At 44.3% G+C, this 24063-nt stretch overlaps 1 protein-coding gene across 1 annotated transcript in view; it reads left to right on the top strand.

Moving 5' to 3' along the window:
* Positions 1-21338, top strand: part of LOC115129889 (interphotoreceptor matrix proteoglycan 2-like) — a 32983-nt gene extending 11645 nt beyond the window's left edge. Inside the window, exons 9-21 of the mRNA XM_065018201.1 lie at positions 87-145; positions 274-294; positions 3084-3340; positions 3647-3708; positions 5604-5805; positions 6045-7708; positions 7987-8206; positions 9338-9548; positions 9669-9857; positions 15750-15948; positions 17797-17876; positions 19605-19676; positions 19955-21338. Coding sequence (XP_064874273.1) covers positions 87-145; positions 274-294; positions 3084-3340; positions 3647-3708; positions 5604-5805; positions 6045-7708; positions 7987-8206; positions 9338-9548; positions 9669-9857; positions 15750-15948; positions 17797-17876; positions 19605-19638 — 3198 coding nt within the window. The 3' untranslated portion in view covers positions 19639-19676; positions 19955-21338. The remainder of the gene's footprint in view (positions 1-86; positions 146-273; positions 295-3083; positions 3341-3646; positions 3709-5603; positions 5806-6044; positions 7709-7986; positions 8207-9337; positions 9549-9668; positions 9858-15749; positions 15949-17796; positions 17877-19604; positions 19677-19954) is intronic.
* The last annotated feature ends 2725 nt before the right edge of the window (positions 21339-24063 follow it).

Below are 24063 nucleotides of genomic sequence, written 5' to 3'. Positions count from 1 at the left end.
CAGGGTGGATCTTTTTCATTCTCCTGAGAAAAACTCCAACTTGAAGTGGTAATTAATTGTGTTTTCTTTTCATCGTTCTCATCTAGATTGAAGATGCATTTGAAAGGTTACCAGGATTCAAGAAGGTCTTTGTAGTTGAATTCAGGTAAGCGTCATTAGCAGCTATAAATCCATTGATCTACTACCTATAAAGCATCATATTTAATTGAACAGGCAATATGCTATTTCAATATCAAGTTCTAATATTTCTTTGTCTTTTCCAAATGTGTCCAGGCCTCAGAAGGACCTCCAAAGGTAAGCATGTTTTCTTTCTTCTGACCCAAATAACTGTCTCACAAGGTTTACATCCAGTTGGCTACAGATGTTCATGCGAATATTCTAAAATCTGCATAAAAACCACATGCTTGTTGCGGATAAAACGGTGTGCGTGATGATGTAGTGCACATGGAAATAACTTTTGCATTTAAATTCCATGTACTGAATAATAAATCCAAGTTAAATGGGTTTCCCTCACAACTTTAATGATGTTTTTTTTCACCACAAAACAAATGTTGCATTATATAGTGAATGTGCCCCCTATGACTTTGGCACGTGCACTATAGCCAACAGATAGCATATACAGCAGGCTACTTTAACGATGAGATTGTTATGGACAATCATTTTGATTTGTCAAACGGCAGCCAGCCAAGCATCGATCATCATGTCACCAGAATAAGACCCTCAATATTTATCAATGTATTCACATAGAGGCGTTTCCACTGCCATATCTCGCATAATTAACTCCCACCTTGTCTAGCGGATTTGTTTTGTCGACAGATTTACCGACAGATTTGCTGTTCCCATCAGGCCTGTCGTGACATTTTTAATCCAACATGTACTTTACTTTACATAAAAAGGATGGCTGGAAACCTGGTTACTGTTAATGCATTCACATGTCAGGATTTATGGCTCCTAAATCCATGACAACGACCACTGACACACACATTACAGTTGATGACGTCCTGGAGAGTGCTGTAATAATGGGCTAGATACCTGTGTGAAAGTGCACTGGAGCGTGATAAATCCATCTCATTGCAATGCTATCACTCCCAGTTCAACCATTATGACTGCACAGTTGAGCTAACCCAAATCCCTCTGAGTCTATCTCACATGTATATCTACTAATGGGATATGCATGTGCATCTGTGTCTGGCTGAGCCAAAGAACCAAGCCTTTACCGTACCTACTGCATGGTTAGATGTTTTCTGCTTACTTGCCACAGTCTTCAGATCAGTTGTTCCACACTATGTTTACCAGCATTACAAGCATACTTCCAATGCCTGTCAATCATTATAGCTCAGTGCATCGGCACCATTGCAGACACGAAAAGCACAAAAAACGAAGCTAAAACGTGATTCCTTTTGGCTACATGTCACATTGGACTTCTATGTGTTTTCGGTTAGTTGGTGTCTTTATATTACACGAGTTCTGCAATGCTCCAGTTTACAGTTAATGGCCTTGCAATGGTCAATCACCCCCGAAGTGGGGTAAGCCCCATCGCTCACCCCGCTGGCCCCCTGCCAGTCATGATGATGAGATTAAAGGCAGAGCTTTATGACAAGATCACTTTCCTCCTGACTGTCAACCAGTACGGAGGCTCCAGGCCAGATTCCCCCGCAGGTTTAGCCCCTCACTGGTTTCCCCTACAAACTGGCATCGTGGAAAACTAAACGTTGCGAGCACAGTGAGGCCTTTAAACCACCTTCGGCTCTTCACAGTTTGTTCTGCAGGTCATATAAAGCCCTGTTAGCATGCAACCTTTAAACGGAGCTGCCAGGGAATTAGAGCTGAAGGAGAAATGGGCTGTCTGGGGGGAGAAAGGGAAGATGGTCATAAACTGACCAGGTTCTCCCACACTAGGGGGAAATATTATGCCTCAGAACTCAGTATCTAGATTAGGATATAGCTTCTCCAAGCTAGGACCACTTTAAAGTTCCAATGCAGCCGTTTTTATCTCAATATCAAATAATTTCTGGGTAACAATTAGGTATCTTACTGTGATTGATTTCAGTTAAAATAGTCAAAAAGAAACAGAAATATCTTCTTAGCAATGAAAAATTTCTCAAGCGAGAATTTCCCTCGGACTGTCTGGGAGTGGTCTGAGTTAGGAGGGGAAAACTTAAAACTAGCTGGTATTGGCAGAGAGGTTTGAAACTCTTTCTAATTGTTCTATTAAATAACTGACCGCATGGTGATGTAACCATGGAAAGGCATAAGCTCCATACCACCAAAACAGGCAGAAATTTCAGGCAGTCTTTTTAAACAGCTCTTATACTTAAAGGGCATAATTATCATAATTTTCACAATTTCACAGTAAAATTCCAACCTCATTGTGTGGAAATATCTATAAAACACAGGAAAATCACGTTTTTGACTGCACTGTGCCTAAACTAGGACCTCTTTAAGTTGGGACCTCTGTAATAATTAAGCTAGGACCTCTTTAAGTTAGGACCTCTGTAATAATTAAGCTAGGACCTCTTTAAACTAGGACCTCTTTAAGCTAGGACCTCTTTAAGCTAGGACCGGTTTAACCAACCCTTGTGGGTAAACTCACACAATCACTAATTATGTTTTCACAGCACTTTCCCTAATTTTTATGACTTGTTTTAAGTATTTTTTCAGCTCCTATAATGTTTTATTATGTCCAACATGACATGATGTCTTATTATGTGGCATCTGTTCCTCAATGTGTCTCTCTGTTCCTTATTGTGTCTCTCTGTTCTTCAATGTGTCTCTCTGTTCCTCAATATGTCTCTCTCTCTGTTCCTCAATGTGTCTCTCTCTCTCTGTTCCTCAATGTGTTTCTCTGATCCTCACTGTGTCTCTCTCTGTTCCTCAACGTGTCTCTCTCTGTTACTCAATGTGTTTCTCTCTGTTCCTCAATGTGTCTTTCTCTCTCTCTCTCTCTCTCTGTTCCTCAATGTCGCTCTCTGTTCCTCAATGTGTCTCTCTGTTCCTCAAAATGTGTCTCACTGTTCCTCAATGTGTCTCTCTGTTCCTCAATATGTCTCTCTCTCTCTATCAAATGAATATTGCTCCTCTAGGGGTATCTTGTCTGTGGTAGTCCACTACGCAGTGACTCTGGAAGTGGACGGGGCAGGCATCAGTAACGAGACCATGGACTACATCAACCTCCAGTCCAACGTGGTGGAGAAGTCTTACCGTGACGCCGTTGAACGCCCCACTGTGGTCTACACCATAACAGACTTCCGAAACTACATCACTGAAGCCCTGCACAAGGAGAACTTCATGAGCAACACAACTCTGGATGTAGACCCCGACTCACTGCAGCAAGAGCAAGGTAGGTCTACAGACCTGCTAAACTGTACAACAGGTGGTCATGAACTCTGGTCCTAGAGAGGTACATTATGAGAAGGCTTTTATTCCAGCCCAGAACTTACACACCTAACCAGACTAATAATAGTATTGAGGATTAGTTGATCTAGTACAATTAAGTGTGTTAGTGCTGACACAAAAGCTTGCTCAGAGAGCAGTCCTCCAGGAACAGGTTGGCGACCACTGCTAAATAAGGGTTTAGTCCTGGGATTTGTGTGAAAAGGTAAAAGGGTTCTCCAGTTGATTTGTGTACGACTGTTTTATTTTCCAGTTGATAACTTGTTTCTGGGAGGGAGACCCACCACTAAACCAGAAGAGTCCAATGACATGATGGTGAGTGAGTGTCAGTTCACTGCTCCACATTGTCCTGAGGAACATTGTGTATTGCATCCGTTTAACAATATAGTCAACTGAATATGTCGTTGATGACATTGCTAGTTCAATGTGTGTTGGTGTGTAGGCTACACTAAAATGAATGCAATGAATGTCATTTGTTGATAAAGTTGCTTTGGAAAATGGAATTCATACCCAGCTGTCTCAGTTCAGTAAAAGTCTGTAAAAATAGTCAAGTCCATTTTCCACCAAACTATTCTCAAGACGCAAGTCAGCATGCCATATTAAGCAAACAGTTGTGTTCAATCACTAAGAAATATAGAAAGAAATCTGGTTTGAGTGGAAATATGACATGAATTTATTACGCCGAATGATTCGCTTTTCTCATAGACGGCACTGTAATTACAAAGACACATTTGACTGGGAACAAACTTAATAATCTCAGAATTTACTCCCTCAATTTTTTCCTATTTTTTTCTCATCCCTTTATTAAACTGATTTACAATCTTGTTTAGGCTGAATGGCCTTGTCCAATTTGTCTTGACTACCATGTGTTCTCTCTCATTCTCTCAGGTAATGGCAAGCTTCCTAGGGTCTAACATAGGCACAAGGCAGTTACTGGTAGTTAAAGATAAGCACATCTGAAGTCCATTCGTTATTAAATGAGTCCACTTTGACCAAACAGAACTTTATTGTTGTCCTTAGGGCATAACACAACTTTTTGTTTATCCTGTGGTGAAAGACAATGACGCTCTGCTCATTTGTGTGAACACAACCTGGTTTGACGGTCTCTCTGAGTCACATGGCTGTTTGCAGGAAGCCCATTTTCATTGTGGAATATGAAGTGTGTGTGTGTGTGTGTGTTTCTCTGTCCCTTGAGCAGGACATACTAATACAGAACATATGTTGAGGTTAAAAGGCCTGTGTTGTTGCATTCATTCATATAGGGCATCTGTTGCTAGCGATGTATATGTGAATTTCACTCAGATTTAGTTTATTGTGAGGTATTTTGTGTTTCTGAATATTTACTTTGTGAAGCACACATTTAAGGGCTACATCTGTATCTGTTACAACTCAACCTTGTGAGAGAGAAACACTCTGCTACAACTCAACCTTGTGAGAGAGAAACACTCTGCTACAACTCAACCTTGTGAGAGAGAAACACTCTGCTACAACTCAACCTTGTGAGAGAGAAACACTCTGCTACAACTCAACCTTGTGAGAGAGAAACACTCTGCTACAACTCAACCTTGTGAGAGAGAAACACTCTGCTACAACTCAACCTTGTGAGAGAGAAAAACACAACTAATCTGCAGCTGCAGCTAGGGAGGCACAGAGGGCCGGCTTTTGTGTCCAAATGTATCTTCTGCGTGCCAGTGCAATTTTTCCACTGAAGTTAGTCCGAAGGATGAATTTCCACTGTAATTCATTGAAGATGTTGAGGATAATTTTTTTTCTCCACTTTGACTTCTATAAGGACTGTTGAATGTATACGTGATCATATCTGTCATCCTATGCATGTGCTTTTTGATCTGTGCATGGGAAAATGTAGGTATTTTTGCATTTATGTATGCATGGGTGGTGTAAGTCTATGTAGTTCTATGTACTGTAGTTGCGTGTGTCCATCCTTGGGGCATGACCAGCCCAGGTGTATCATCCGGGCAATTCCCGTATAGATTTAGGATTATCTTTCCTCTAGCCAGCCTAATCTAGGTATATTGTTGGCATTTTCTATGTCTGCCAGCCTCCCGTTTGGGCTAAAGGTAGACAACAATACACACGGACGTTCATTTAAGTGTGAGTTACTAGACGTACATTTCTCTAACGTTAGTAGAATGTCAGAATAATGTCAGTGCACTTTTATCGACCTTTGTCTTTTCTTCCTGGTGTGTCAGGACAATGTTCTGGCTGCTGAGAAACCACCAGATGCTCCTGGCCAAGACTTGGATGTCAGCGACATCTTCCTGAAGAAGGATGATTTCCTGTTTCCTGTGGACCCTTTGAAAGGCTCCGGGAGCGTTGTGGCCAGTGAAAATGATGTGTTCGTTCTGGATGAAACCACCTTGCCACCCAGCACCACTGCTGTCCCTGCAGAGAGTGAGCATTCCTGTTTCTACTTCCTAAATCACGAGACCACATTCACATCACCTTGTATACTGTCAACCATACAGTAACACACAACACAAAAAAACACATTCAAATCTGATTTAATAGAGTTTTGAAACCATTTATCCATTGTTAATATCATGGATTGTCCTCTACTCTGTTTCCCTTCACTGAAGAGAAGGGAGATTCCATGTTCCAGTAACAAAGCATGTGTTTTCCTGTTTTTCTAGATAATGGAAATATTGAAGAAAAGGGATTTCTTCTCAGTAACACTCAGCAAGACTCTGATACTCCCGATGGGGATGGTGTGGTCGGTGCTGGAGGCTCCTCTACCTCCTCCCCTTCACAACCACAGACCACAGAGGCCCCGGTCCCGGCACCTCCCAGAGTAAACCCAGATTTGGATGTTGGCTCTGGCTCCGGCTTCTCTGGGGATGACCAAGGGGCTGACGTCGTCCCATGGTTTCCCGTGACAACTGAGGAGACGGACTACATAGAGGAGGGGGAGGATTCTGTGGTGTGGGAGGTGCAGTTACCAGAATCAGAAGTGGAACCGAAGGAGGAAGAGAAGAAGGAGGAGGAGAAGGGGGAAGAGATCACCGAATCTGTCCTGACTGAATCTCCAGAGGATATGGGTCCTTTTGAGTCCCATCCAGAATCTGCCCCAGTTGAAGAAGAGCCACAATGGCCTTTCTTGGACAGACTGCCTGTGACCCAAGACATTAGTACCCGACCTGACTACACGACCACAGCTGAAGCCCCAGTGTTCTGGACCGCAGAGACCCTGACCGTGGAGCTCTCCATACAAAAGCTGGAGTCCTCTGGGATTTATGACGATTATTACCCAAGCGAACCATTCACCATCATAGCACCAGTCACTGATTATCCCTATCCTCAGTTTTACACCACTGAGGCCCTGGTGTTGGAAGGGCCAGCAGCTGAGACCCATGGTTCTGTTGAGGAGCTGTCGGAGCCAACCAGTCCAATAGAGGTTGAACTCCCCACAGTTACTGAGTCACCTACCTTCATAGACATGGAGCTGTTCACAGTCAAGGAGTCCATCTTCGATATGATCACCTCCGAACCACCAGAGATCGAAGCCTTCACCGACAGACCTTTACTCTTGGTGCCCGATCCTGAGGATGAAGATGGAGAGGTGGAGATCTTGGAGGAACAGGGGGCGGAGGTCGCAGGGCCCTTGGCCACAGTACTCCCAGCCCTTGACATCTCAGAGGAGGACCTAGCTGAAGATCAAATCTTTGTTGTGGCTGCAGGTACAGCAGCCCCGGAAGTCATAGAGTCTCATAGCATCTTATCCCCCGAGAAGGAATCTCCCTTCTCTCGTATATCTGACTCTGTACCAGAAGAGGAGGAAGCCACACACCATCCAGCCACCACAGAAATAGCACCACATGGTGACATTGAAATCTCTGAGACACCTGAAATTGCCCCAACAATCCTACCTCCATTCTTCCAGCCCACATTCAGACCCACAGAAAACCTGCTTGAGGCAGCAGAAGAGTCAGATGTTAGCATTGAAGAAGGAGATGTTAGCATGGCGCTAGCACCCCCTTCCCCAGCTCACGACACATACGAACTAGAAGTCGGCACTTCAATCCAAGTGGTTGGAGACCCCGCACCAGACTCCCCCATGTCAGAAATTGACCTCACCTTCAACGTGTATGACGGAATGAGTCACATGGACGGGGACAGCAGCGGGTACTCCAGCATCGCCCACGGATCAGACGTGGGCAGCATCGCCATGGCGAAGAGCCCTGGCAAGGATCTGATGGTGTTCTTCAGCCTGAGGGTGACCAACATGATGTTCTCTGAGGATCTCTTCAACAAGAGTTCCACAGAGTACAAAGCCCTGGAGCAGAGGTTCCTCGAACTGGTAAAGGATATATGGGATTATCTGCAATAACATTGGGGTATGGGGGCCATAAATGAATGTTCAGTATGCATAGAGACGGCCTACTCAAGTCCATTTTACAGTTTTCATTGCTGTGAATGTTGTAATATGTTGCATATAATGGATTCTGTAGTAGAACTTTCTAATGAACTGTTTCCATTGTTATTGGATTTGTCACAAGTAATACAGTACCTGTGGGATACAGTATATCTTGGTGTTTTGGGAAGCATAAAGTAACAATGTCTCTTTCTCGTCTGTAGCTCGTCCCTTACCTGCAGTCCAACCTCAGCAACTTCCAGAACCTGGAGATCCTGAATTTCCGTAACGGCAGCATCGTGGTGAACAGCAGGATGAAGTTCGGGAAGCCCGTCTCTCGGGGTGTCACCAACACTGTCTACCTTATCCTAGAGGACTTCGCTAACTCAGCCTTCCAAACCATGAACCTCTCCATAGACAAATACTCACTGGATGTGGAATCAGGTAAACCTCAGCTACAAACAAGTGATACTTGAGTCTTGAGTGATGTTATTCTGCAGTGAGAGTAGGAAATGCATGAAATCATGTCAACAAGGACTCATTGTTGTGAAGCATTTCCTAACAGTAACGTCCGTTTGGTGGCTGATCTTCTGTAGCTGAGGTTTCATTATTGGATCTTGAAAGATGTGAAAGTCGACAACAGAAGCAATGGCATGCTGACCAAACCCAAACTTCTCACATTAACACATCAGCAGGAGATTGCTGTATTGAGTCATTGAAGTGAGATGACTCTCTAGTTATGAATCAAGTTGTTTTCTCAACACTTTGTAACTCAAAGAGCCCACGAAAATAACATAATGATCTCAATGTGTCAATGGCTTTGATACTGTGGTCCCGGGGATGGTGATCTCATGTGGTTGACACTTCTGTTTGGGCTAGGGTTGCAAAATTCCGGGAACTTTCAATAAATTCCCTGGATTTACCAAAATCCCGGTTGGAGGATTCCAGGAATCAGGAGGGATTAAGCAGGAAATCCAAAATCCTCCAACCAGGTCTTCTGGAAAACCTGGGAATTTTGCAACCCTCGTCTGGGCAGATGTACAATGTGACCAGCAACAGTACTGTACAGTATGTGTCATAATGAGGATGAGTCACCATGGTGTTATTCTATAAGGCCGGCTGGGTTGTTATTGTATAATCTGTGTTGTAATCTGTCTGAGCCAATCATAATCATCTACTGTAACACTGATGCTTAATCATGTCACATCATGTAAGGTCTCCACAGGGCATCGGATTAGAAAAAGACAAAGGTATTTGTTAAGGGTTAAGGTTAGAGTTAGAGAGTTAAGGTTGGAGCCAGAGTTAGGGTTAGAATACTTTGCTATTTTCTAGAATGTTCCGATAGTGACAACTAAAGTGCTCTGGGCACGTCATCATCAGCCAATTTACAACTAAAGTTTGAAACATTCTAACATATATTTTCTGTGGTGTATTTATGTGTTATTTTAGAATTAGTGGGCTTTAACCACCATCACCAGCACAGTCAAACCACCATCCCTGAGTCACCAGGTTCTCAGATGGTAGAACTGAGGTCACACAAAACATGTTTGTTTATGTTTTCTTTGTCGTTGCCAGGCAACCAGGCAAACCCCTGCAAGTTCCAAGCGTGTAATGAGTATTCGATGTGCACGGTGAACCGCTGGTCCGGGGAGGCGGAGTGTGTGTGTGACGCGGGTTACTTCAGCGTGGACGGACTGCCGTGCCAGAGTATCTGTGACCTGCAGGAGGACTTCTGTCTCAACGATGGGAAGTGTGATGTCATCCCCGGCAAGGGAGCCATCTGCAGGTGGGTGGGAGTTTAGTTAAGGACACTGACATGATGAATTCACTATAGGGTTATGTGTGTGTATGTGTATGTGTGTGTTTGAGATGCATATGGTTCTAATGCTGTTCTGTGTGGTTCTAGATGTCGTGTAGGAGAGAATTGGTGGTACCGTGGGGAACACTGTGAGGAGTATGTGTCAGAACCTCTGGTGGTGGGCATCGCCATAGCGTCGGTGGCTGGCTTCCTATTGGTGGCCTCTGGGGCAATCTTCTTCCTGGCCAGAACTCTGAGGGACGGTTATGACAAGGAGGATTCAGAGGATCCTCTACGGTAAGCAGCAGACTCATAAACCCAGAAGGAGAAGGAGTAAATCAGATTATTTACCTGACCTCTTGTATTTACAGATGGATTACGATGTGTAATGGTTATTTAAGATATCACTGCAGTGTTGCTTGTAGAGTAATGTTATCTGATAATATTTTGGCTTCTCTTGCCTTATAACTGCAGTACCAGTCAAAAGTTTGGACACACCTGCTTATTAAAGAGTTTTTCTTTATTTTTTACTATTTTCTACATTGAAAAATAGTAGTGAAGACATGAACACTATGAAATAACACATATGGAATCATGTAGTGATCAAAAGTGTTAAACAAATCAAAATATGTTTTATATTTGAGATTCTTCAAATAGTCACCCTTTGCCTTGATGACAGCTTTGCACACTCTTGGCATTGTCTCAACCAGCTTCACCTGGAATGCTTTTCCAACAGCCTTGAAGGAGTTCACCACATATGCTTCACTCTGCGGTCCAACTCATCCCAAACCATCTCAATTGGGTTGAGGTCGGGTGATTGTGGAGGCCAGGTCATCTGATGTCATCTGATGCTGCACTCCGTCACTCTCCTTCTTGGTCAGTCCCACTAAGTGCAAACCAGATGGGATGGCGTATCACTGCAGAATGCTGTGGTAGCCATGCTGGTTAAGTGTGCCTTGAATTCTAAATAAATCACTGACAGTGTCACCAGCAAAGCACCATCACACCTCCTCCTCTATGCTTCATGGTGTGAAAAGCTATCATCAATTCAAAGGGTGGCTACATTGAAGAACCTCAAATATAAAATATGTTTAGACTTATTTCAAACTTTTTTTGTTACTACATGATTCCATGTGTGTTATTTCATAGTTGTGATGTCTTCACTATTATTCTACAATGTAGAAAATAGTACAAATAAAGAAAAACCATAGAATGAGTAGGTTTGTCCAAAATGTTCACTGGTACTGTATGTAGAAGTACTTCATTGGGTTAAGAAATACTATACTGGTGTGTAGACAGACAATAAATGTAGATGGTTGTCCTAAAATGTTTTGGTTAAGTGAAGCTTTGTGCATTGTTAACGGGGTGCTTGACCGAGAATCTGTCTGAGAGAAAGAACTATGAGAGCGTGATTAGCGTCTCAGACTTCCTTGGCAGCCATGTTGTTTTTGATTAACCAATCAGGACATGTTTATTGAGAAGTATCAAAACAGTGCTGATTGTATTTAGAAGCCCCGAGTTGCAGGATCAACAGTATATGTGTGTGTGTGTGTGTGTGTGTTTGTGTGTGCATGCATGTGTAGGTGTGTGTGAATGTGTGTGTGATTGTTTTATGAATCAGTATGTGCCTCGGCAGCTGTCCTGAGTTTAGCCTGCCTGCTTCTAGTGACACAAGGCCTGGTCTCGACAGATAGACCTTGGGCCAATGCCCATGTTAGCACCATGTGCCCTTCTAGCAGCCCCGCCCGCAGTCTCCCACTGTTACCAATAAACTGTCCACAGACTGCTAGATTGGACTCCTGACCAGTTCAGTGTGTTTCTCATATGAGTGTTTAGCTCATGGAACATGGCGTACTGTATAATGTAAAGACTGTATCTGATGGAGAGAGAAATAAAGAGAGAGGGAGAGAAAAATATTTAGAGAGGGAGAGAAATAAAGAGAGACAAATAAAGACAGAGGGAGAGATAAAAAGAGAGAGAAATAAAGAGAGAGAGGGTTGAGAGAAAGAGAGAAAGAGAGAAAGGGAGAGAGAGAAATAAAGAGAGAGTGAGAGAAACAGAGAGAGAGAAATAAAGAGAGAGGGAGAGAAATAAAGACAGAGAGGGTTGAGCGAGAGAGAGAGAGAGAGAGAGAGAGAGAGAGAGAGAGAGGCCAGTACAACAGAATAACATTATGTGTGTTGCATGCCAGCGTAGGTTGATATCAGGTTGACATCCTGTTTAGATTGGACAGGACACAATGTCACTTCCCACCCACTGGCATAGGTCATCACGTATCATGCCAACCCCATACGGCTGTGGGTGTGTTTGTGTTTGTATGTGTGACTCACTTGGCCGCACCGCAAGTACAGGCTGAAATGTTATTGTTCATCATTATTACCGGTAAGTAGACAGAACACATCATTCTCAGTGGTGTGACATCAGCCACCTTTCTATTGCATCAGAGAACATGTATTTTATTTCACCTTTATTTAACCAGGTAGGCCAGTTGAGAACACCTTTATTTAACCAGGTAGGCCAGTTGAGAACACCTTTATTTAACCAGGTAGGCCAGTTGAGAACACCTTTATTTAACCAGGTAGGCCAGTTGAGAACACCTTTATTTAACCAGGTAGGCCAGTTGAGAACACCTTTATTTAACCAGGTAGGCCAGTTGAGAACAAGTTCTCCTTTACCACTGTGACCTGGCCAAGATAAAGCAAAGCAGTGCGACAAAAACAACATCACAGAGTTACTCATGGGATAAACAAACATACAGTCAATAACACAATAGAAAATCTGTATACAGTGTGTGCAAATGAAGTAAGGAGGTAAGGAAATAAATAGGCCATAGTGGCGAAGTAATTACAATTTAGCAATTAACACTGGAATGATAAATGTGCAGATGAGGATGTGCAAGTTGAAATACTGGTGTGCAAAGGAGCAGAAAAAAAAACAAATCAAATATGGGGATGACGTAGGTAGTTGGTTGGATGGGCTATTTATAGATGGGCTGTGTACAGCTGCAGCGATCGGTAAGCTGCTCTGACAGCCGATACTTGAAGTTAGTAGGGAGATATAAGTCTCCAACTTCAGTGATTTTTGCAATTCGTTCCAGTCATTGGCAGCAGAGAACTGGAAGTAAAGATGGCCAAAGGAGATGTTGGCTTTGGGGATGACCAGTGAAATATACCTGCTGGAGCACGTGCCAAGGGTGGGTGCTGCTATGGTGACCAGTGAGCTGAGATAAGGCGGAGCTTTACCTAGAAAATAGTTATAGATGACCTGGAGCCAGTGGGTTTGGCGACAAATATACATTTACATTTACATTTAAGTCATTTAGCAGACGCTCTTATCCAGAGCGACTTACAAATTGGTGCGTTCACCTTAAGACATCCAGTGGAACAGCCACTTTACAATAGTGCATCTAAATCTTTTAAGGGGGGGGAGGGTGAGAAGGATTACTTTATCCTATCCTAGGTATTCCTGAAAGAGGTGGGGTTTCAGGTGTCTCCGGAAGGTGGTGATTGACTCCGCTGTCCTGGCGTCGTGAGGGAGTTTGTTCCACCATTGGGGGGCCAGAGCAGCGAACAGTTTTGACTGGGCTGCGCGGAAACTGTACTTCCTCAGTGGTAGGGAGGCGAGCAGGCCAGAGGTGGATGAACGCAGTGCCCTTGTTTGGGTGTAGGGCCTGATCAGAGCCTGGAGGTACTGAGGTGCCGTTCCCCTCACAGCTCCGTAGGCAAGCACCATGGTCTTGTAGCGGATGCGAGCTTCAACTGGAAGCCAGTGGAGAGAGCGGAGGAGCGGGGTGACGTGAGAGAACTTTGGAAGGTTGAACACCAGACGGGCTGCGGCGTTCTGGATGAGTTGTAGGGGTTTAATGGCACAGGCAGGGAGCCCAGCCAACAGCGAGTTGCAGTAATCCAGACGGGAGATGACAAGTGCCTGGATTAGGACCTGCGCTGCTTCCTGTGTGAGGCAGGGTCGTACTCTGCGGATGTTGTAGAGCATGAACCTACAAGAACGGGCCACCGCCATGATGTTAGTTGAGAACGACAGGGTGTTGTCCAGGATCACGCCAAGGTTCTTATCGCTCTGGGAGGAGGACACAATGGAGTTGTCAACCGTGATGGCGAGATCATGGAACGGGCAGTCCTTCCCCGGGAGGAAGAGCAGCTCCGTCTTGCCGAGGTTCAGCTTGAGGTGGTGATCCGTCATCCACACTGATATGTCTGCCAGACATGCAGAGATGCGATTCGCCACCTGGTCATCAGAAGGGGGAAAGGAGAAGATTAATTGTGTGTCGTCTGCATAGCAATGATAGGAGAGACCATGTGAGGTTATGACAGAGCCAAGTGACTTGGTGTATAGCGAGAATAGGAGAGGGCCTAGAACAGAGCCCTGGGGGACGCCAGTGGTGAGAGCGCGTGGTGAGGAGACAGATTCTCGCCACGCCACCTGGTAGGAGCGACCTGTCAGGTAGGACGCAATCCAAGCGTGGGCCGCGCCGGAGATGCCCAACTTGGAGAGGGTGGAGAGGAGGATCTGATGGTTCACAGTATCGAAGGCAGCCGATAGGTCTAGAAGGATGAGAGCAGAGGAGAGAGAGTTAGCTTTAGCAGTGCGGAGGGCCTCCGTGATACAGAGAAGAGCAGTCTCAGATGAATGACTAGTCTTGAAACCAGACTGATTTGGATCAAGAAGGTCATTCTGAGAGAGATAGCGGGAGAGCTGGCCAAGGACGGCACGTTCAAGAGTTTTGGAGAGAAAAGAAAGAAGGGATACTGGTCTGTAGTTGTTGACATCGGAGGGATCGAGTGTAGGTTTTTTCAGAAGGGGTGCAACTCTCGCTCTCTTGAAGACAGAAGGGACGTAGCCAGCGGTCAGGGATGAGTTGATGAGCGAGGTGAGGTAAGGGAGAAGGTCTCCGGAAATGGTCTGGAGAAGAGAGGAGGGAATAGGGTCAAGCGGGCAGGTTGTTGGGCGGCCGGCCGTCACAAGACGCGAGATTTCATCTGTATATGTATGTGTAGTGTAATATGTAGCGAGGACCAGCCAAAGAGAGCATACAGGTCACAATGGTGGGTAGATATGGGGCTTTGGTGACAAAACGGATGGCACTGTGATAGACTGCATCCAATTTGCTGAGTAGAGTGTTGGAGGCTATTTTGTAAATTACATCGTCAAAGTCAAGGATCGGCCGGATAGTCAGTTTTACGAGGGTATGTTTGGCAGCATGAGTGAAGGAGGCTTTGTTGCGAAATAGGGAGCCGATTCAAGATTGAATTTTGGATTGGAAATGCTTAATATGATTCTGGAAGGAGAGTTTACAGTCTTGCCAGACACCTAGGTATTTATAGTTGTCCACATATTCTAAGTCAGAACCGTCCAGAGTAGTGATACTAGGTGGGCGGGTGCGGGCAGCGATCGGTTGAAGAGCATGCATTTAGTTTTACTATAGTTTAAGAGCAGTTGGAGGCCACGGAAGGAGAGTTATATGGCATTGAAGCTCATTTGGAGGTTTATTAACACAGTGTCAAAAGAAGGGCCAGATGCATACAGAATGGTGTCGTCTGCATAGAGGTGGATCAAATAATCACCCGCAGCAAGAGCGACATCATTGATATGTACAGAGAAAAGAATCAGCCCAGAGGTCCGGACAACAGGCCCTCAGATTTGATACACTGAACTCTATCAGAGAAGTAGTAACCAGGCGAGGCAATCATTAGAGAATACAAGGCTGTTGAGTCTGCCGATAAGAACACAGTGATTGACAGAGTCGAAAGCCTTGGCCAGGTCGATGAAGACGGCTGCACAGTACTGTCTTTTAACGATGGTGGTTATGATATCGTTTAGGATCTTGAGCGTGGCTGAGGTGCACCCGTGACCAGCTCGGAAACCGGATTGCATAGCGGAGAAGGTACGGTGGGATTCGAAGTGGTCGGTGATCTGTTTGTTCACTTGGCTCACTTGGAGGAGGTGCTCTTATACTCATGGACTTTACAGTGTCCCAGAACTTTTTGGAGATAGTGCTGCACGATGCACATTTCTGTTTGAAAAAGCTAGCCTTCGCTTTCCTAACTGACTGTGTATATTGGTTCCTGACTTCCCTGAAAAGTTGCATATCGCGGGGACTATTCGAAGCTAGTGCAGTGCGCCACAGGATGTTTTTGTGCTGATCAGGATGTTTTTGTACCTGTTTCACAGAGATCGGGACAGTGTGCCATCCTTAGAGAGAGCCACCAAGTTCAACCCCATGTATGAGAGTGATGTGGCCACGGCAGAGTACTACAGACGGTACGAAGACGACGTGCCGCACCACAGTACGGGCAGCGCAGACCCCTCTGTGGACCTCTGCAGTGACGAGATACTCCAAATCTACGACAACTCCGAGCTCACCAGAGAGGTACGTAGAGGCTGTCTAAGTGGTTGACTGCTGGGAGGACTGCAAGAGAGAGACAGACAGTTGGCAACAGACTGGCTCCCTGGGGGATTTCTAGGAAGATCATTCCAGAACATTCCAGGGACCTTAAAGTTGTTAGATGTTTTTCAAGTGAATACAAGAAGGTTAGAGCTAAAGTGTAAAGTACTGTGAAACTGTTAGTACTAATTGGTAATTATACACTGGAGTATATTATACATACATGTGGTATTGCGGTATAGGACCTAGGTAACATGAAGTGTTACCAGAGAGCTTTATCAGCAATCAACTTTAGGTCTAAATAAGGCACCGTAACACGTATGTATGAGATTCTATTTTCACCCTGAGTATTTAGCTTCAGTGCTTATGGTGGAAGAGTAGCGCTCGTCCAGACACCAGCATTGGGCAGGCAGTACGGAAACCAACACAAATCCATCGGCCTTACATCAACCCCTAATGTTACATAACCGTCTCTCTCTCTCTCTCTCTCTCTCTCTCTCTCTCTCTCTCTCTCTCTCTCTCTCTCTCTCTCTCTCTCTCTCTCTCTCTCTCTCTCCTCACCTCTCTCTATTACCTCTCTCTCTCTCTCTCTCTCTCTCTCTCTCCCTCTCTCTCTCTCTCTCTCTCTCTCTCTCTCTCTTACCTCTCTCTCTCACACACACCTCTCTCCCCTCTCTCTCTTTCACTCTCTCTCTCTCTCTCTCTCTCTCTCTCTCACCTCTCTCCCCTCTCTCTCTTTCACTCTCTCTCCCTCTCTCTCCCTCTCTCTCTCTCAATTCAATTAAATTCAATTCAATTCAAGGGCTTTATTGGCATGGGAAACATGTGTTAACATTGCCAAAGCAAGTGAGGTAGACAACATACAAAGTGAATATATAAAGTGAAAAACAACAAAAATTAACAGTAAACATTACACATACAGAAGTTTCAAAACAGTAAAGACATTACAAATGTCATATTATATATATATATACAATGTACAAATAGTTAAAGGACACAAGATAAAATGAATAAGCATAAATATGGGTTGTATTTACAATGGTGTTTGTTCTTCACTGGTTGCCCTTTTCTCGTGGCAACAGGTCACAAATATTGCTGCTGTGATGGCACACTGTGGAATTTCACCCAAAAGATATGGGAGTTTTTCAAAATTGGATTTGTTTTCAAATTCTTTGTGGATCTGTGTAATCTGGGGGAAATATGTCTCTCTAATATGGTCATACATTGGGCAGGAGGTTAGGAAGTGCAGCTCAGTTTCCACCTCATTTTGTGGGCAGTGAGCACATAGCCTGTCTTCTCTTGAGAGCCATGTCTGCCTACGGCGGCCTTTCTCAATAACAAGGCTATGCTCACTGAGTCTGTACATAGTCAAAGCTTTCCTTAATTTTGGGTCAGTCACAGTGGTCAGGTATTCTGCCGCTGTGTACTCTCTGTGTAGGGCCAAATAGCATTCTAGTTTGCTCTGTTTTTTTGTTAATTCTTTCCAATGTGTTAAGTAATTATCTTTTTGTTTTCTCATGATTTGGTTGGGTCTAATTGTGCTGTTGTCCTGGGGCTCTGTAGGGTGTGTTTGTGTTTGTGAACAGAGCCCCAGGACCAGCTTGCTTAGCTCACTCTCTCTCTCTTCTCTCTCTCCTCTCTCTCTTCTCTCTCTCCTGTCACTCTTTCACTCACTCTTTCCCCCCACATTATTCTCTCTCTCTACCCCCACATCTCGCTCTCTCCCTTCTTTCTTTCTTTCTTTCTTTCTTTCTTTCTTTCTTTCTTTCTTTCTTTCTTTCTTTCTTTCTTTCTTTCTTTCTTTCTTTCTCATTGTCTCTCTGTCTCTCACAGCAAATTCAGGACCGCCTAAGGATAATTGAGTTGTGTGCCAAAGACCGTCAGTTTGCAGACTTTGTACGGCAGCATCAAGTGTGAGTTGTTGCTGTCTGTCTGTCTGTCTGTCTGTCTGTCTGTCTGTGTCTGTCTGTCTGTCTGTCTGTCTGTCTGTCTGTCTGTCTGTCTGTCTGTCTGTCTGTCTGTCTGTCTGTCTGTCTGTCTGTCTGTCAATTGCAGTGTGTATAGCCAGACTACAGTAGGCTGGCCCACCTGATACACTAAACCTCCTGCTAGCAGGAGATTATGTACTTTCAGCGAAGTGCTGAGCGGTGAGCCAGGGTTCAGACTGTCAAATCTCTCCTTACCTTGGGGCTGGGAGGACAAGACAGGACACACGTCCTCTGTATGGTCATGGTCACCCCAGACCTTGGAAAGGGAACAGAGCAGACTAGAACGCAGCAGACTACAGGAGGCCTTTCTGTCTGGCCTGGCCTGTCTGTTTGCCAGTGGTGTGACTGGAGCCGGATACACACTTCACACAGTATGAGAACCTCTATACAGGAAACGTCTCCAGTCCAGACTACCTGTTCCAAAACCATTAGTGGAGCTATTTAGACATTCAGTTGTAGAGTTTCTGTTTCACTGGCCTTGTGTCAGGTCACTTATGGTCTGCATCCCATATGGCACACTATCCCTACAAAGTGCACTATTTTTGACCATAGCCCTATGGACCCCGGTCTATAGTGGTGCACTTTATAAGGAATAGGGTGCAATTTGAGATGCAGACCATAGTCTGTCTCTTTCTATGGCATGTTCTAGAGTATGGAAGGTTCTAGAGTATGGAAGTTCTAGAGTATGGACGGTTCTAGAGTGCTCAGTAAGTCAGACAGAGACACAAGCAGCTGGGGCCGTGGGGGCGTCAGTCATTCACCTGTTCCAGGTATTAAGTTCCAGACAAAAACACTACTGCAGGATGGCCAAATACTCAAGTCAAATCACATTTTATTTGTCACATACACATGTTGAGCAGATGTTATTGCGGGTGTAGCGAAATGCTTGTGTTTCTAGCTTCCAACAGTGCAGTAGTATCTAACAATTAACAACAATACACACAAATCTAAAAGTAAAATAATGGAATTAAGGAACATATAAATATTGTGAGTGACATAGACTAAAATACAGTAGAATAGAATACAGCATATGAAATTAGTAAAGTAAAAATATGTAAACATTATTAAGTGACTAGTGTTCCATTATTAAAGTGGCCAGTAATTTCAAGTCTATGTATATGGGGCAGCAGCCTAGATGCCTAGTGATGGCTATTTAACAGTCTGATGTGCTTGAGATAGAAACTGTTTTTCAGTCTCCCGGTCCCAACTTTGATACTGGTTAAGTTCCTTCCCAGCTGTAAACAGTGGAAAAGGAGAAGAGTTGGGCCAGTCAGAACCGGGATAGCTAGGACGGTCAGTTCAGGTACACTTCTGATCTACAGATACTACGGCCAGTCTGCTGTACAAAGAGAATAGACAGAGTCTTTGTGAAAGGCAGATGGAAGGAAACCCAGTAAGGATAATAGTCTTTGGTCCTGTGTAGAGCCAGTCAGAGGAGGCAAACAGACCAAGAGAAGGGAGGGGGTTGGAGACGGTTCATAGGCCGCATCAAGCATCCCTCTTCGAGGCAGAAAAATAACATTTTAAAGTTGACAGGCATCCCCAGGGTTTAAGTGTTGTGTACGGTAGTGTGGTTTGTGTGCAATTTTGAGCCACTTCGGTCACTGTCAAAAGCCTCAATCTAATCTACTCCTGTTGTGTGTGTGCTGACAGAGCGCTGGACAGAAGAGCGAGCTCTGAAACATAGGAATGCTGGGGAGCCAGCTGATCACTGTGAACCTCAAGGTACTTTATTGTTGATTCCTGACATGTCTAGAATGGTCATAGAATAGGCCTAACCTTAGCTTGTCTTAAATATACTTTGTACTTTATTGTCATTGATTCCGATAGGCAATGTGTAGTTGTTGCGATATTGTCTGTAGATGGTAGTAAGCCACAGTGTGCTGTTGTAGCTGGGTTTAATAGCTACAAACTATCTACATTTAAACTGTAAACCTCACTTCTGATAGATTACAAACGATCTACATTTAAACTGTAAAACTCCCTTCTCTCTTTCCTTTCAGAAACATGCCTTTGTCTTTGACTTGAGAAAGAGGAAAGTGTCTTCTGTTGCCATGGTGCTTCTGATGGACTCTGCAGGATGACCAGATGAAGAGGATGTATATTTAAAGAACATCTTCTCTATGAGGCGTGATGTGTTGTGCTGTTGCAACGTGTCACTGACTCTGTTTCTATGATATTTTTCTAAAGGGGGAGTGCACTGTAAATACTTTGATTTTTGTTGTTTCAGTTTTTTCTTCAGTTATCACAGCCATCACCTTATCCTATGAGCTAGCCTCCTGCTCAGCTAGCCATCAAACATCTAGATACAGTTACTGTCAAAAAGGTTCGCTGCATTTGCACCTCTTACTTGCACAAATCTGTGAACAAACAACAAACAGACTTCAATTGTTGTGTCCTTAGTTAGTTTGGACGTGTGGGTCCCTTCCTGCTCTGTTCTCCCTAATCATGGTCTTCTTCAGTGCCTTCACTTGGTTTCAGTTAGCATTGTGGGGTGTTGTGTCCTGAAACGTAAAGCGGCTGCTGGCAGGACCCTTGAAGTTCACTGGATGTCACTGGAAGGCTACTGTCCTGCATGGAAACTAACTACTGGTTTAATCAATTTTGTTTCCACATAATTTCAACCCTCAAATTCAATGTGATGAAGTTGAACTGTTTGGAGTAGAAAAGAGAAATCAGATTTTGTTCACCTAACTTTTAACATAAATCCAATCGACTTGGTGACATTTTTTGTTGATTCCACATTGAATTCACGTTAGTTGACAACTCAACCAAATGTAAATCAAAACTATATGTAGAACTGACATCTGTGCCCAGTGGGTACTGACTGGATGGCACAGGCTAACGCTATATAGCCTCCACTGAAATGATCAAATATCCTGGTTGCTGTACTTACTTGAACATGATTTTGGCAAAAAGTTGTAGATAATCAATTGTGTAGACATAAATTCATTGTGTATTTAACTGTTGGAATGAATATAGATTGATACTCTGGAATTGTGATTGTTAGTAACCCCTTTTGGCCATAGCCAATAGCCCATGAAAACATGTTTCTCTGAGTTTTCTCATTTCTCAAATCTGACATCTGCTGCTTTGGGTTAGTCCACGTATCCATGACGATCCCAAGCAACCATGACGATCCCAAGCCTTTGTATATATCAGGAGTCGACTGTATTCATCCACATGTTTTGATGAACCAAATGTCCTCGACCCATTGAAAAAGGGGTTAAATGTGTACGTTGTCTCTGTTGATGTGTTTTCTATGTTTTCTCATAGTTCAGAGACTAACAAGACAATGGTGTTATGATCTGTGTTCTGTATGTTAGACTTACTGGTTGAAAGCCAACAGACACTTTTTGTAATAAAATGGCAATATTTTTTACAATATTATAATGCATATGTCATTTTATCAAGCAAATCTATATTTATCAAGCCTTGATATCATTGTACACTGAGTATACCAAACATTAGGAACACCTTCCTAATATTGACTTGCTGTACATTATTGATTTGTTCTGGAATGAAAGTAAAGTGGCCAACGTCAATAACATTCCTTTGCTTTTGCTCTGTATATTTGAGGTGCAAACATTCTTGGCACACAGATCGCTCCATGCTGAATGAAGTTGACATTTAGGTCATCTTTGAGATTGGCAGTCTGCCTGCGTTGGACACAGCCAGTAGCTCACTTAAACACAGAGTGACAAGTAACCTTACCACATAGTTAAGGTCACACTTAAGAAAGATATTTACTCAGTGTAGAAGCTTACAATGATTTAAAGTAACAATGACTTACAGTAATTAAAGTCCAACGTTGTTGGTGTTGGTGGACAAAACATGTCTAACCGACCAATCTGATTCCACGCTTTAAGACTGCTCCGATCACGTGGATTGGGATATGTTCCGCATTGCGTCCAACAACAACATTGACGAATACGCTTATTAGGTGAGCGAGTTCATTAGAAAGTTCATTGACGATGTCGGACCCATAGCAACGATTAAAACATTCCCAAACCAGAAACCGTGGATTGATGGCAGCATACGCGTGAAACTGAAAGCGCGAACCACTGCTTTTAACCAGGGCAAGGTGACCGGAAACATGACCAAACAGTGTAGCTATTCCCTCCGTAAGGCAATCAAACAAGCTAAGCGTCAGTATAGAGACAAAGTAGAATCTCAATTCAACGGCTCAGACACAAGAGGTATGTAGCAGGGTCTACAGTCAATCACGGATTACAAAAAGAAAACCAGCCCCGTCGCCGACCAGGATGTCTTTCTCCCAGACAGACTAAATCACTTTTTTGCCGCTTTGAGGACAATACAGTGCCACTGACATGGCCCGCTAACAAAACCTGCGGACTCTCCTTCACTGCAGCCAACTTGAGTAAAACATTTAAACCTGTTAACCCTCGCAAGGCTGCAGGCCCAGACGGCATCCCCAGCCGCGTCCTCAGAGCATGCGCAGACCAGCTGGCTGGTGTGTTTACGGACATATTCAATCAATCCTTATCCCAGTCTGCTGTTCCCACATGCTTCAAGAGGGCCACCATTGTCCCTGTTCCCAAGAAAGCTAAGGTAACTGAGCTAAATGACTACCGCCCCGTAGCACTCACTTCCGTCATCATGAAGTGCTTTGAGAGACTAGTTAAGGACCGTATCACCTCCAACCTACCTGACACCCTAGACCCACTCCAATTTGCTCCAACCCACTCCGACTGCGTGGCCACGCCTCCAACTCAATCATCAAGTTTGCGGACGACACTACAGTGGTAGGCTTGATTACCAACAACGACGAGACGGCCTACAGGGAGGAGGTGAGGGCCCTCGGGGTGTGGTGTCAGGAAAATAACCTCACACTCAACGTCAACAAAACAAAGGAGATGATCGTGGACTTCAGGAAACAGCAGAGGACGCACCCCCCTATCCACATCGACGGGACAGTAGTGGAGAGGGTAGTAAGTTTTAAGTTCCTCGGCGTACACATCACAGACAAACTGAATTGGTGTCAGGACCCGGTTACGAACCCGGGTCTCCGGAGTGAGAAACAGTCACTTAACCAACTGAGCCACGAATAGTCGGCAGAACCCAGAAGATGAGGCAGACACAGCAGTACTTGAGACGGTGTATTTAATGTAGTAAAAAGTGAAGTCCTTCAGGAACACATGTAACTCCACAACCTCAAAAGGAATTCCACAAGAACAAAGGTAATCCTCCAAGACAAAAAAGGTAAATCCACAAGGTGGTAGGTATAGCACAAAAAACCTCAAAAGATACTCAAAAATAAATAAACAAGAACAAAAAAACAGAATTCCACAAGAGCGTCCACCGGGATCAACAAGAGTTAACAGAATACTAGGGCTGGGTGCTAACATACAAACACAGAGCAAAGGACTGAGGAAAACAAAGGGTTTAAATACAATCAGGGGAAACGAGGCACAGGTGCAAATAATAATGGGGATCAAGGGAAAACAAAAGGTCAAAAGGCACAATGGGGGCATCTAGTGACCAAAAACCGGAACAACCCTGGCCAAATCCTGACAATTGGTCCACCCACACAGACAGCGTCATGAAGAAGGAGCAGCAGCGCCTCTTCAAACTCAGGAGGCTGAAGAAATTTGTCTTGTCACCAAAAGCACTCACACACTTCTACAGATGCACAATCGAGAGCATCCTGTCGGGCTGTATCACCGCCTGGTACGGCAACTGCTCCGCCCACAACCGTAAGGCTCTCCAGAAGGTAGTGAGGTCTGCACAACGCTTCACCGGGGGCAAACTACCTGCCCTCCAAGACACCTACACCACCCGATCTCACAGGAAGGCCATAAAGATCATCAAGGACAACAACCACCTGAGCCACTGTCTGTTCACCCCGCTATCATCCAGAAGGCGAGGTCAGTACAGTTGCATCAAAGCAGGGACCGAGAGACTGAATTGTCGGGAACTAGAAGCACAAGCATTTCGCTACACTCGCATTAACATCTGCTAACCATGTGTATGTGACAAATAAATTTGATTTGATTTGATTTAACCCTGGCATGGAACACCCATATCCCCTCTGAGATGTTTCAGTGGTTTTACTTCACCCCCCTGGAAACAAGGATAACCCTCTGATTTC

The sequence above is a fragment of the Oncorhynchus nerka genome, linkage group LG5 (assembly GCF_034236695.1).
Source record: "Oncorhynchus nerka isolate Pitt River linkage group LG5, Oner_Uvic_2.0, whole genome shotgun sequence".
Taxonomy (NCBI): domain Eukaryota; kingdom Metazoa; phylum Chordata; class Actinopteri; order Salmoniformes; family Salmonidae; genus Oncorhynchus; species Oncorhynchus nerka.
This window is presented reverse-complemented; position numbering and strand designations above follow the sequence as displayed.